General features: G+C 43.6%; 1 protein-coding gene across 1 annotated transcript in view; it reads left to right on the top strand.

The window, feature by feature from the left end:
- Nucleotides 1-12,729, top strand: part of LOC126161244 (uncharacterized) — a 207,417-nt gene that overhangs the window by 110,361 nt on the left and 84,327 nt on the right. Inside the window, exon 2 of the mRNA XM_049916984.1 lies at nucleotides 6,135-6,241. Within this exon, the coding sequence (XP_049772941.1) occupies nucleotides 6,143-6,241 (99 nt within the window). The 5' untranslated portion in view covers nucleotides 6,135-6,142. The remainder of the gene's footprint in view (nucleotides 1-6,134; nucleotides 6,242-12,729) is intronic.

The raw sequence follows: 12,729 nt of genomic DNA, 5'->3' as shown, positions 1-12,729 counted from the left end.
AATTTGAAAGAGAGTATACCACTCAACATTGTCAAACGCTTTCTCTAAGTCTACAAATGCTAGAAACGTAGGTTTGCCTTTCCTTAATCTATCTTCTAAGATAAGTCGTACGGTCAGTTTTGCCTCACGTGTTCCAACATTTCTACGGAATCCAAACTGATCTTCCACGAGGTCGGCTTCTACCTATTTTTCCATTCACCTGTAAAGAATTCGTGTTAGTGTTTTGCAGCCGTGGCTTATTAAACTGATAATTCGGTAATTTTCACATCTGTCAACACCTGCTTTCTTTGAGATTGGAATTATTATATTCTTCTTGAAGTCTGAGCGTATTTCGCCTGTCTCATACATCTTGCTCACCAGATGGTAGAGTTTCGTCAGGGCTGACTCTCCCAAGGCTATCAGTAGTTCTAATGGAATGTTGTCTACTCCCGGGGCCTTGTTTCGACTTAGGTCTTCCAGTGCTCTGTTAAGCTCTTCACGCAGTATCATTTCTCCCATTTCATCTTCATCTACATCCTCTTCCATTTCCATAATATTGTTCTCAAGAACATCGCCCTTGTATTGACCCTCTATATACTCCTTCCACCATTCTGCTTTCCCTTCTTTGCTTAGAACTTTCCATCTGCGCTCTTGATATTCATGCAAGTGGTTTTCTTTTCTCCAAAGGTGTCTTAAAATACGTAAAATTATCCTGTTGCAAATTACCGCATTTAAAATGCTTGTCATGATAGTATGAAAACAGGTTGTAAACCTCGGTGTAAAAATTTTTGTGAACAAAATGTATTTTCGTGAGTGGTTAATTAGGAATTGTCTTACTTTCGTATTCATGTTTGTTGTGGTGTTTGGCAAAGATACTAAAACGTGGAGTAGACCGAACGAGGTGGCACAGTGGTTAGCACACTGAACTGGCATTCGGGAGGACGGCCGTTCAAATCCACGCCTGGCCATTCTGATTTAGATTTTCAGTGATTTTCCTAAATAGGTTCGAGCAAATGCCGGGATGGTTCCCTTGAGGGCACGGCCGACTTCCTTCCCCATTCTTCCCTAATCCGATGGGACCGATGTTCTCGATGTTTGGTTCCCTACCCCGAATGAACCAACCAACCGTGGAACAGAGGGGTTCTGCACTAGCCTCGAATGTCAGTTGCCGTGTTACCGAGTTGCGGACATTCATCAGTGAGAATACGCCTTATTTCGAGATGAGCACGCCATGGATCTCGCTCCAAGCATCCTTCATGTTTTGCGGGCGTCTGTTGATCGATCATTTATCACGACACCTCCTCAAACATTTTGGTGTCTCGTAGAGTCAGTTCATGCCACGCTGTTTCGGTCACGTCCCCAAAGCGAAAGCGACAAGTGCCAAACGCTGATTTGTGGATGTCTCTAATACATTTCATCATGAGTTTATTTCGACTTGGTTTACTGTCGACCTTTTGGAGAAAAAGTAGTATTCACGCCTTTAGACGGAATGTAATCAGCCCAGTTACATACGAGAATAGAGAGTTACTTCCGTACTTCGAAATTCGTGCCTTTAGACGGAACGTAATCAGGTCATTTACACGCGAAAGTAGAAATGTCATCACATAGCAGAGAATTACTTCCGTATTTCGAAAGTCACTTGCGGTAGGTGAAGTGTAGACTAATAGATTACAGTTTTAGACTGATGGACTTACAAAACACGGTTTTCTGAAACTCCTTCACCAAAGAAAACAAAGTAAATATTCCAGAATTTCAATCAAGTGTAGCTCCCATGATTAACTTAGAGGTGGATAGCCTCGGTGCAGCGAAACAGCTTAAATCCCGTAGTAAAGGAAGGTGTTTCACTCCAGATTTTGTAACAGTTAGTTTACTTGCAAAGTCTCCTAATACTATAGTTCCATACTTAGCTGCCATACACAACCGCTCACTCGACGGAAGCTCCTTACCTGAAGAATGGAAAGTTGCTCGGGTCACACCAATACTCAAGAAAGGCAATAGGAGTAATGCAGTGTATTACGAACCCATATACTGACGTCGATTTGCAGTAGGATATTGACACATGCACTGTGTTCGAAAGTAATGAATTATTTCGAAGAAAATGGTCTACTGACACACAGTCAGAATGTATGCAGACAATATTGTTGCTGTGAAGCACAAGTAGCTCATTATTCGCTCGCAGTAATGAGTACTGTCGACGGAGGGCCCTCATATGAATTCCATATCTATAGATTCCCAGAAAGCTTTTGACACCGCTCCTCACAAGTAGCTTCTAAGGAAATTGCGTGCCTTTGCAGTATCGTTTCAGTTGTGTAACTGGATTCGTGGTTTCCTGTCAGAAAGGTCACAGTTCGTAATAATCGACGGCAAGTCATCGAGTAAAGCAGAAGTGATATTTGGCATTTGCGAAGGAGATGTTATAGGCTCTCTGTTATTTCTAATTTGTATGAAAGATTTAGGAGACAATCTAAACAATCCTCTGTTTACAGATGATGCTGTGATTTACATTTACCAAAATCATTACAAAATGATTTAGACAGCCGGCCAGGGTGGCCGAGCGTTTCTAGGCGCTACAGTCTGGAACCGCGCAACTGCTGCGATCGCAGGTTCGAATGCTGCCTCGGACGTGGATGTCTGTGATGTCCTTCGGTTATTTAGGTTTAAGTAGTTCTAAGTTCTAGGGGACTGATCACCTTAAAGTTAAGTCCCACAATGCTCAGAGCCATTTGAACCATTTGGTTTAGACAAGATATCTGTATGGTGTGAAATATGGCAACTGACCCTAAATGACGAAAAATGGATGTCATCCGTATGAATACTAAAAGGAATCCGTTAAATTTCGGTTACTCAATAAATTAAACACATCTAAAGGATGTGAATTCAGCTAAATACCCAGGGATTACAATTACGAACAGGTTAAATTGTAGGTAATGCTGTGTGGAAAACAAACCAAAGAGTGCGATTTATCAAAAATGGTTCAAATGGCTCTGAGCACTATGGGACTCAACTGCTGTGGTCATAAGTCCCCTAGAACTTAGAACTACTTAAACCTAACTAACCTAAGGACAGCACACAACACCCAGCCATCACGAGGCAGAGAAAATCCCTGACCCCGCCGGGAATCGAACCCGGGAACCCGGGCGTGGGAAGCGAGTACGCTACCTCACGACCACGAGATGCGGGCAGTGCGATTTATCGTCAGAACACTTAGAAGACGGAACATGTCTACTAAAGAGACTTCCAAAACTACTCTCATAGGTTCTCTGTTAGGGTACTACCGTGCGGTACTGGATTCTTACGATGTATAGTTGATGGGGACTACAAAGATACTGGAAGAGGGACAGCTCGTTCTGTATTATCGCGAAATAGGGGGGAAAATATTCCAGATATGATACGAGAATCGAGGTGGCAATCATTAAAACAAAGGCGGTTTCCGTTGCGGTGAGATCTTATCACGAAATTTAGAGCACCAGCTTTGTCCTCGGAGTGCGAAATTATTTTGTTGACGCCCACCTACATAGTGAGAAATTATGACTATAATGAAATAAGAGAAATGAGAGTTCGCGTGGAAGTATTTAAGTGTTCGTTTTTTCCACGCGCTGTTCGAGTCTTGAACGGTCGAGAAATAGTGTGAAGTTGATTCGGTAAACGCTGCGCAAGACACTTGATTACGAATTTGAGAGTTCTCATCTGGGTGGCGTAAATGGTGTAAATTGTGTTGGAGTATAATGACTTTTCTGGAGGCTAGAAATCTACTCTGTAGGAATCAGCATGGGTTTCGAAAAAGACGGTCGTGTGAAACCCAGCTCGCGCTATTCGTCCACGACACTCAGAGGGCCATAGACACGGGTTCACAGGTAGATGCCGTGTTTCTTGACTTCCGCAAGGCGTTCGATACAGTTCCCCACAGTCGTTTGATGAACAAAGTAAGAGCATATGGACTATCAGACCAATTGTGTGATTGGATTGAGGAGTTCCTAGATAACAGAACGCAGCATGTCATTCTCAATGGAGAGAAGTCTTCCGAAGTAAGAGTGATTTCAGGTGTGCCGCAGGGGAGTGTCATAGGACCGTTGCTATTCACAGTATACATAAATGACCTGGTGGATGACATCGGAAGTTCACTGAGGCTTTTTGCAGATGATGCTGTGGTGTATCGAGAGATTGTAACAATGGAAAATTGTACTGAAATGCAGGAGGATCTGCAGCGAATTGACGCATGGTGCAGGGAATGGCAATTGAATCTCAATGTAGACAAGTGTAATGTGCTGCGAATACACAGAAAGATAGATCCTTTATCATTTAGCTACAAAATAGCAGGTCAGCAACTGGAAGCAGTTAATACCATAAATTATCTGGGAGTACGCATTAGGAGTGATTTAAAATGGAATGATCATATAATGTTGATCGTCGGTAAAGCAGATGCCAGACTGAGATTCATTGGAAGAATCCTAAGGAAATGCAATCCGAAAACAAAGGAAGTAGGTTACAGTACGCTTGTTCGCCCACTGCTTGAATACTGCTCAGCAGTGTGGGATCCGTACCAGATAGGGTTGATAGAAGATATAGAGAAGATCCAACGGAGAGCAGCGCGCTTCGTTACAGGATCATTTAGTAATCGCGAAAGCGTTACGGAAATGATAGATAAACTCCAGTGGAAGACTCTGCAGGAGAGACGCTCAGTAGCTCGGTACGGGCTTTTGTCAAAGTTTCGAGAACATACCTTCACCGAAGAGTCAAGCAGTATATTGCTCCCTCCTACGTATATCTCGCGAAGAGACCATGAGGATAAAATCAGAGAGATTAGAGCCCACACAGAGGCATACCGACAATCCTTCTTTCCACGAACAATACGAGACTGGAATAGAAGGGAGAACCGATAGAGGTACTGAAGGTACCCTCCGCCACACACCGTCAGGTGGCTTGCGGAGTATGGATGTAGATGTAGATGTAGAAATGGACTATACTGATTCTGGAGGGATAAGAATGTCGCCGTAATATGGACTATACATTGGATAGATGAAGCAGGAAATAAAGACGTGTTACGCAGGACAGAATAATGAGCAAAACAGTTATCAGGTATAGCTTGATGAATCCAGATAAGTGTAGTGCTTTTTTTTAAAAAAATCATGTAGTGCTTTTAACAGAGAGGAGATACGGTTGAGACTTAATGCTTCAGTTATCTCCGAAATCGTTGAGAGTAAAATACGTGTTTCCCTGCTGTATTCTTTCAGTCTGGTTCAAGCTACCACCTGTTAACAACGTGCGTTTCCTCGTGAGGCCCCCTGCAGATAGACGATGTTACGTTGCCCAATGGTCGTTGACCCGTTCGCAGTGGTTGTCGAAGACGTTGGATTCGCCAGAGGTGGGTGACGAGGAATAGTGCGTGCTTAAAAAGAAAATGGAAGTGAGCGTATGGCGTCAGTGGCCGGAAGTTCCCAGGCTGGAAGTTCGGCCGCCAAGTGCAAGGGTTATTGAGTGCGACGCCACATTGGGCGACTTGCGCGTCGATAGTGGTAATGAAATGATGATGAGGACAGCACAACACCCAGTCCCTGAGGGGAGGAAATCTCCACCCTAGCCTGGAATCGAACCCGGGCCCCCTTGCATGGCCTTCCAACGCGCTGACCATTCAGCTCTTAGGGCAGACGCTTAAAAAGAAAGCGGAAGTGATTGGAAGGACAAGTAATCTCAATGGTACAGTGACTTTCCTCAACTTGGAAGAGCAACTTCTAGAGAGACCATTAGTCAGAGTCCAGTCGTTACACATAATCACAATAGAGAGAAACTGCTGTTACCCCTGCTGAGGCCTCGGCTGCTCCTTTAGTTGATTGTGCTGGCTCCGTTGCGGCGTCTTCTTATGCCAGCTCGGTGGTGACGCTACGTGCACAAGCAGCAGGAGATGTGTACTCGAGCCGGCCGCGGATTTGCAAGGCCGTCACACGGTTTCCTGCCAACGTCGGGAGGCTTTCTGCCTGGTGTGGTATCGACACTGTACGACACCACAGGATACAATGAATGTGCCCACATACTCACAGTTACTTCATCGATTTTGTACACAACTGGGACCTGAAGTGGCCACTTGGAACCACAAGTGTCTGAGGTGTGGTTGTTGAGCCTGGTGAGTGACGTATCGTTGTTTGTTGACGGTGTTGCAGGGCGGAGCATGCTGGTGCTGCTCTTGCTGACCGTAGCGACGAGTCTCAGGGCGGCTGCCGGCTTGGAGTGTCCGCTGACGCCGAAGAACGTCAGCTGCAGCGACCAGGTAAACAGGCCTCCAACTCGGCCTCAGCTCATATCTACGTAACCTGCTCGTACCTAAGTAATGTCGTCTCTCAAGCTCTTCTTCTTCTTCTTCTTCTTCTTCTTCTTCTTCTCTTTCTTCTTTGACGTCACCCCTTTTGTAATAGACACATACGTGGTCCCTATGTACGGATGCCGATTCTGAGATGTTCATTTCGGCAGCCTCGATACTATCAGTGCCATCGCAACGTCACGTGATTATAAGCTGTAAGTGTCTGTCAGGGACAGAGTGAAAGGATGGAGGGAACGACGAGGGAGAGGCGATCATTATATCACATACTCTGTTGGTCGGAGATTCACTAAGAGCGATGTTTAAAAGAAAAAAGGTTCAAATGGCTCTGAGCACTATGGGACTTAACATCTGAGGTCATCAGTCCCCTAGAGCTTAGAACTACTTGAACCTAACTAACCTAAGGACATCACCCATATCCATGCCCCTGGCAGGATTCGAACCTGCGACCGTATCAGTCGCGTGGTTACGGACTGAAGCGTCTAGAACCGCTCGGCCACCGCGGCCGGCGTGACGTTTCAGACTGCAACGTTTCGTGAGACTGTACGCCCACGGCGCGATGGGGCTCCCTGTGAGCGATGATAACGTAGCATTACTGTGGGTGTAATCGCATCAGAGAGGTAACTACGAAGAGGCCAGGCTAAGATATGGTTCCTGAACAGGGGCGTCAGGTTTCATAAAAGTTGCAGGAGCAAGAGTCCTTACTGATATCAACTTGGAACACCAGCCAGCATGGTGTTGCTACACTATGTGATCAAAAGTATCCGGACAGGGGGATAAAAATGACTTATAAGTTCGTGGCGCCCTCCATCGGTAATGCTGGAATTCAGTATGGTGTTGGCCCATCCTTAGCCTTGATGACAGCTTCCACTCTAGCAGGCACACGTTCAATCAGGCGCTGGAAAGTTTCTTGGGGAATGACACCCTATTCCTCACGGAGTGCTGCACGGAGGAGAGGTATCGATGTGTGTTGAATAGGATTCAGGTCAGGACTCTGTGCAGGCCAGTCCATTACAAGGAGATTATTGTCGTGTAACCACTCAGCCACAGGCCGTGCATTTTGAAAAGGTGCTCGATCGTGTTTGAAGATGCAATCGCCATACCCAAATTACTCTTCAACAGCAAGAAGGTGCTTAAAACATCAATGTAGACTTGTGCTGCAATAGTGGCGCGCAAAACAACAAGGGCAAGCCCCCTTCATGAAAAACACGACCACACCATGACACCACCGCCTCCGTATTTTATTGTTGGCACCACATGTTGGCAGATGCCGTTCTCCGGTCATTCGCCATACGCACACCCTGCCATCGGATCGCCACATTGTGTACTGTGATTCGTCACTCCACACAACGTTTTTCCACTATTCAGTCGTCCAATGTAGACGCTCCTTACACTAAGCGAGGCGTTGTTTGGCATTTACCGGCGTGATGTGTGGCTCATGAGCAGCCGCTCGGCCGTGAAATCCAAGTTTTCTCACCTCCAGCCTGTCATAGTACTTGCAGTGGATCCTAATTCACTTTGGAATTCCTGTGTGATGGTCTGGATAGATGTCTGCCTATTACACATTACGACCCTCTTCAACTGTCGGCGGTCTCTGTCAGTCAACAGATGAGGTCGGCCCGTACGCTTTTGTGCTGTACGTGTCCCTTGGCGTTTCCACCTCACTATCACATCGGAAACAGTGGACCTATGGATGTTTAGGAGTGTGGAAATTACGCGTACAGACGTATGACACAAATGACACGCAATCACCCGACCAAGTTCACAGTCCGTGAGTTCCGCGGAGCGTCCCATTCTGCATTCTCACGATGTATAATGACTACTGAGGTCGCTGTTATGGATTACCTGGTAGTAGGTGGCAGCACAATGCACGTAATATGAAAAACGTATGTTTTTGCGGACAGCTCAACGCAAGGGGGAGTTACAGCCACCACCATGTTTTCCGAAGATATACGTCTTTACTGTATGGTTTAATGATAGTGTTACGGAGTTAAAATAATCCTCTATTCGGCTACACGATTGAGGTCTACTCAGGAGGATACAGTCATTAGGAGAAACAAAACTGGAATTCTATAGTGTGGAGCGTGGAATGTTGGAACCTTTAATGGAGCATAGTGGTTACAGAACTTCAAAAACAAGCTACATTTGGTCTGAATTCGTAAAATATTGAGCAGGAAGAACATGCTTTCTGATCAGCTGAGCACACAAAAGATTATCCACACAGGACCACCCATGGGTAATGCAGAAGTAGTTCCAACCAGATATAGACTCAGATCACAATATAGTAGTGATGAAGAGTAGGCTGAAGTTCAAGACATTAGTCAGGAAGAATCAATACGCAAAGAAGTGGGATACGGAAGTACTAAGGAATGGCGAGATACGTTTGAAGTTCTCTAACGCTATAGATACAGCAATAAGGAATAGCGCAGTAGGCAGTACAGTTGAAGAGGAATGGACATCTCTAAAAAGGGCCATCACAGAAGTTGGGAAGGAAAACATAGGTACAAAGAAGGTAGCTGCGAAGAAACCATGGGTAACAGAAGAAATACTTCAGTTGATTGATGAAAGGAGAAACTACAAACACGTTCCGGGAAAATCAGGAATAGAGAAATACAAGTCGCTGAGGTATGAAATAAAGAGGAAGTGCAGGGAAGCTAAGACGAAATGGCTGCAGGAAAAATGTGAAGACATCGGAAAAAATATGATTGTCGGAAGGACAGACTCAGCATACAGGAAAGTCAAAACAACTTTTGGTGACGTTAAAAGCAACGGTGGTAACATTAAGAGTGCAACAGGAATTCCACTGTTAAATGCAGAGGAGAGAGCAGATAGGTGGAAAGAATACATTGAAATCCTCTATGAGGGTGAAGATTTGTCTGATGTGATAGAAGAAGAAACAGGAGTCGATTTAGAAGAGATAGGGGATCCAGTATTAGAATCGGAATTTAAAAGAGCTTTCGAGGACTTACGGTCAAATAAGGCAGAAGGGATAGATAACATTCCATCAGAATTTCTAAAATCATTGGGGGAAGTGGCAACAAAACGACTATTCAAGTTGATGTGTAGAATTTATGAGTCTGGCGATATACCATCTGACTTTCGGAAAAGCATCATCCACACAATTCCGAAGACGGCAAGAGCTGACAAGTGCGAGAATTATCGCACAATCAGCTTAACAGCTCATGCATCGAAGCTGCTTACAAGAATAATATACAGAAGAATGGAAAAGAAAATTGAGAATGCGCTAGGTGACGATCAGTTTGGCTTTAGGAAAAGTAAAGGGACGAGAGAGGCAATTCTGACGTTACGGCTAATAATGGAAGCAAGGCTAAAGAAAAATCAAGACACTTTCATAGGATTTGTCGACCTGGAAAAAGCGTTCGACAATATAAAATGGTGCAAGCTGTTCGAGATTCTGAAAAAAGTAGGGATACGCTATAGGGAGAGACGGGTCATATACAATATGTACAACAACCAAGAGGGAATAATAAGAGTGGACGATCAAGAACGAAGTGCTCGTATTAAGAAGGGTGTAAGACAAGGCTGTAGCCTTTCGCCCCTACTCTTCAATCTGTACATCGAGGAAGCAATGATGGACATAAAAGAAAGGTTCAGGAGTAGAATTAAAATACAAGGTGAAAGGATATCAGTGATACGATTCGCTGATGACATTGCTATCCTGATTGAAAGTGAAGAAGAATTAAATGATCTGCTGAACGGAATGAACAGTCTAATGAGTACACAGTATGGTTTGAGAGTAAATCGGAGAAAGACGAAGGTAATGAGAAGTAGTAGAAATGAGAACAGCGAGAAACTTAACATCAGGATTGATGGTCACGAAGTCAATGAAGTTAAGGAATTCTGCTACCTAGGCAGTAAAATAACCAATGACGGACGGAGCAAGAAGGACATCAAAAGCAGACTCGCTATGGCATAAAAGGCATTTCTGGCCAAGAGAAATCTACTAATATCAAATACCGGCCTTAATTTGAGGAAGAAATTTCTGAGGATGTACGTCTGGAGTACAGCATTGTATGGTAGTGAAACAAGGACTGTGGGAAAACCGGAACAGAAGAGAATCGAAGCATTTGAGATGTGGTGCTATAGACGAATGTTGAAAATTAGGTGGACTGATAAGGTAAGGAATGAGGAGGTTCTACGCAGAATCGGAGAGGAAAGGAATATGTGGAAAACACTGATAAGGAGAAGGGACAGGATGATAGGACATCTGCTAAGTCATGAAGGAATGACTTCCATGGTACTAGAGGGAGCTGTAGAGGGCAAAAACTATAGAGGAAGACAGAGATTGGAATACGTCAAGCAAATAATTGAGGACGTAGGTTGCAAGTGCTACTCTGAGATGAAGAGGTTAGCACAGGAAAGGAATTCGTGGCGGGCCGCATCAAACCAGTCAGTAGACTGATGAACAAAAAAAAAAAAAGTTCCAACAATGAGCACAAAGCAAGACCGCGGCTTCGGTAACGTAATCTCCCCCCTCCTTCCTAATTCCATCAGCGTGGGCTGGGGCCCCTTGCCACGATTCGCGCGGCTTCCGCCGTCGGAGGTTCGAGTCTTCTGTCGGGCATGGGTTTGTGTGTGTGTGTGTGTTGTCCTTAGCGTAAGTTAGTTTAAGTTAGATTAAGTAGTGTGTAAACCTAGGGACCGATGACCTCAGCAGTTTGGTCCCACAGGGAAAAAAATCCATCTAATGCCCACATTAGTCTTTTATGAAGATTTGAGAGCATCAAAGAATACAATAAACATTCTAACTTACTTAGCTTGTAATGTAGATTTGGCTCAAATTCTTCTTGTGTAGGGATCTGATTCTTGAAGCTGAAAATGTCACATTTTAGATCCTCATGGCTGGATTGATCTAAATAAATTTGAAGATTGTTCTTGCAGAAATTTTGTTTTTACGTTAAACTATTTTCTCACATTTCAGTATATCGTACAGTCTTTTGATTTTTCACATTAACAAAGCCGAAATTACATTGTTCGCACAAAATACAAAAATGCATCCGATAACATCAGAGGATTGCTTTCTACTCTCAGACTCTGCGGAAATAACAATATTCCAAACGGTTTACAACTTTTCTTGACAAATGAATCCCTACTAGTTTTCGTTATATTATTAATTTATATTATTATTTCATAAATGAATCCAGAAATAAACATAGTAAATAGTACAGGATTGCGTGGTTAATAATAGAAATTTTAAGAGTGCCAATAGTTCGTAATTTCAAATCTGTCTAAAAAATAATTTTGACTGTACATTCAGAACTATTACTTATCGACTGTAACATCGAGTCTAAAAAATTTCGTAAAGTAATTCATTTTCATAAATTTTAGCTTGACATATAACATGTTGTTGTTGTTGTTGTTGTGGTCTTCAGTCCTGAGACTAGTTTGATGCAGCTCTCCATGCTACTCTATCCTGTGCAAGCTTCTTCATCTCCCAGTACCTACTGCAACCTACATCCTTCTGAATCTGCTTAGTGTATTCATCTCTTGGTCTCCCCCTATGATTTTTACCCTCCACGCTGCCCTCCAATACTAAATTGGTGATCCCTTGATGCCTCAGAACATGTCCTACCAACCGATCCCTTCTTCTGGTCAAGTTATGCCACAAGCTTCTCTTCTCCCCAATCCTATTCAATACTTCCTCATTAGTTATGTGATCTACCCATCTAATCTTCAGCATTCTTCTGTAGCACCACATTTCAAAAGCTTCTATTCTCTTCTTGTCCAAACTATTTACCGTCCATGTTTCACTTCCATACATGGCTACACTCCATACAAATACTTTCAGAAATGACTTCCTGACACTTAAATCTATACTCGATGTTAACAAATTTCTCTTCTTCAGAAACGCTTTCCTTGCCATTGCCAATCTATATTTTATATCCTCTCTACTTCGTCCATCATCAGTTATTTTGCTCCCCAAATAGCAAAACTCCTTTACTACTTTAAGTGTCTCATTTCCTAACCTAATACCCTCAGCATCACCCGACTTAAGTCGACTACATTCCATTATCCTCGTTTTGCTTTTGTTGATGTTCATCTTATATCCTCCCTTCAAGACACCATCCATTCCGTTCAACTGCTCTTCCAAGTCCTTTGCTGTCTCTGACAGAATTACAATGTCATCGGCGAACCTCAAAGTTTTTATTTCTTCTCCATGGATTTTAATACCTACTCCAAATTTTTCTTTTGTTTCCTTTACTGCTTGCTCAATATAGAGATTGAATAACATCGGGGAGAGGCTACAACCCTGTCTTACTCCCTTCCCAACCACTGCTTCCCTTTCATGTCCCTCAACTCTTATAACTGCCATCTGGTTTCTGTACAAATTGTAAATATCCTTTCGCTCCCTGTATTTTACCCCTGCCACCTTTAGAATTTGAAAGAGAGTATTCCAGTCAGCATTGTCAAAAGCTTTC

The sequence above is a fragment of the Schistocerca cancellata genome, chromosome 2 (genome assembly GCF_023864275.1).
Source record: "Schistocerca cancellata isolate TAMUIC-IGC-003103 chromosome 2, iqSchCanc2.1, whole genome shotgun sequence".
NCBI lineage: Eukaryota > Metazoa > Arthropoda > Insecta > Orthoptera > Acrididae > Schistocerca > Schistocerca cancellata.
The sequence above is the reverse complement of the archived record's forward strand: the minus strand, read 5'-3'. Positions and strand labels throughout refer to the sequence as shown.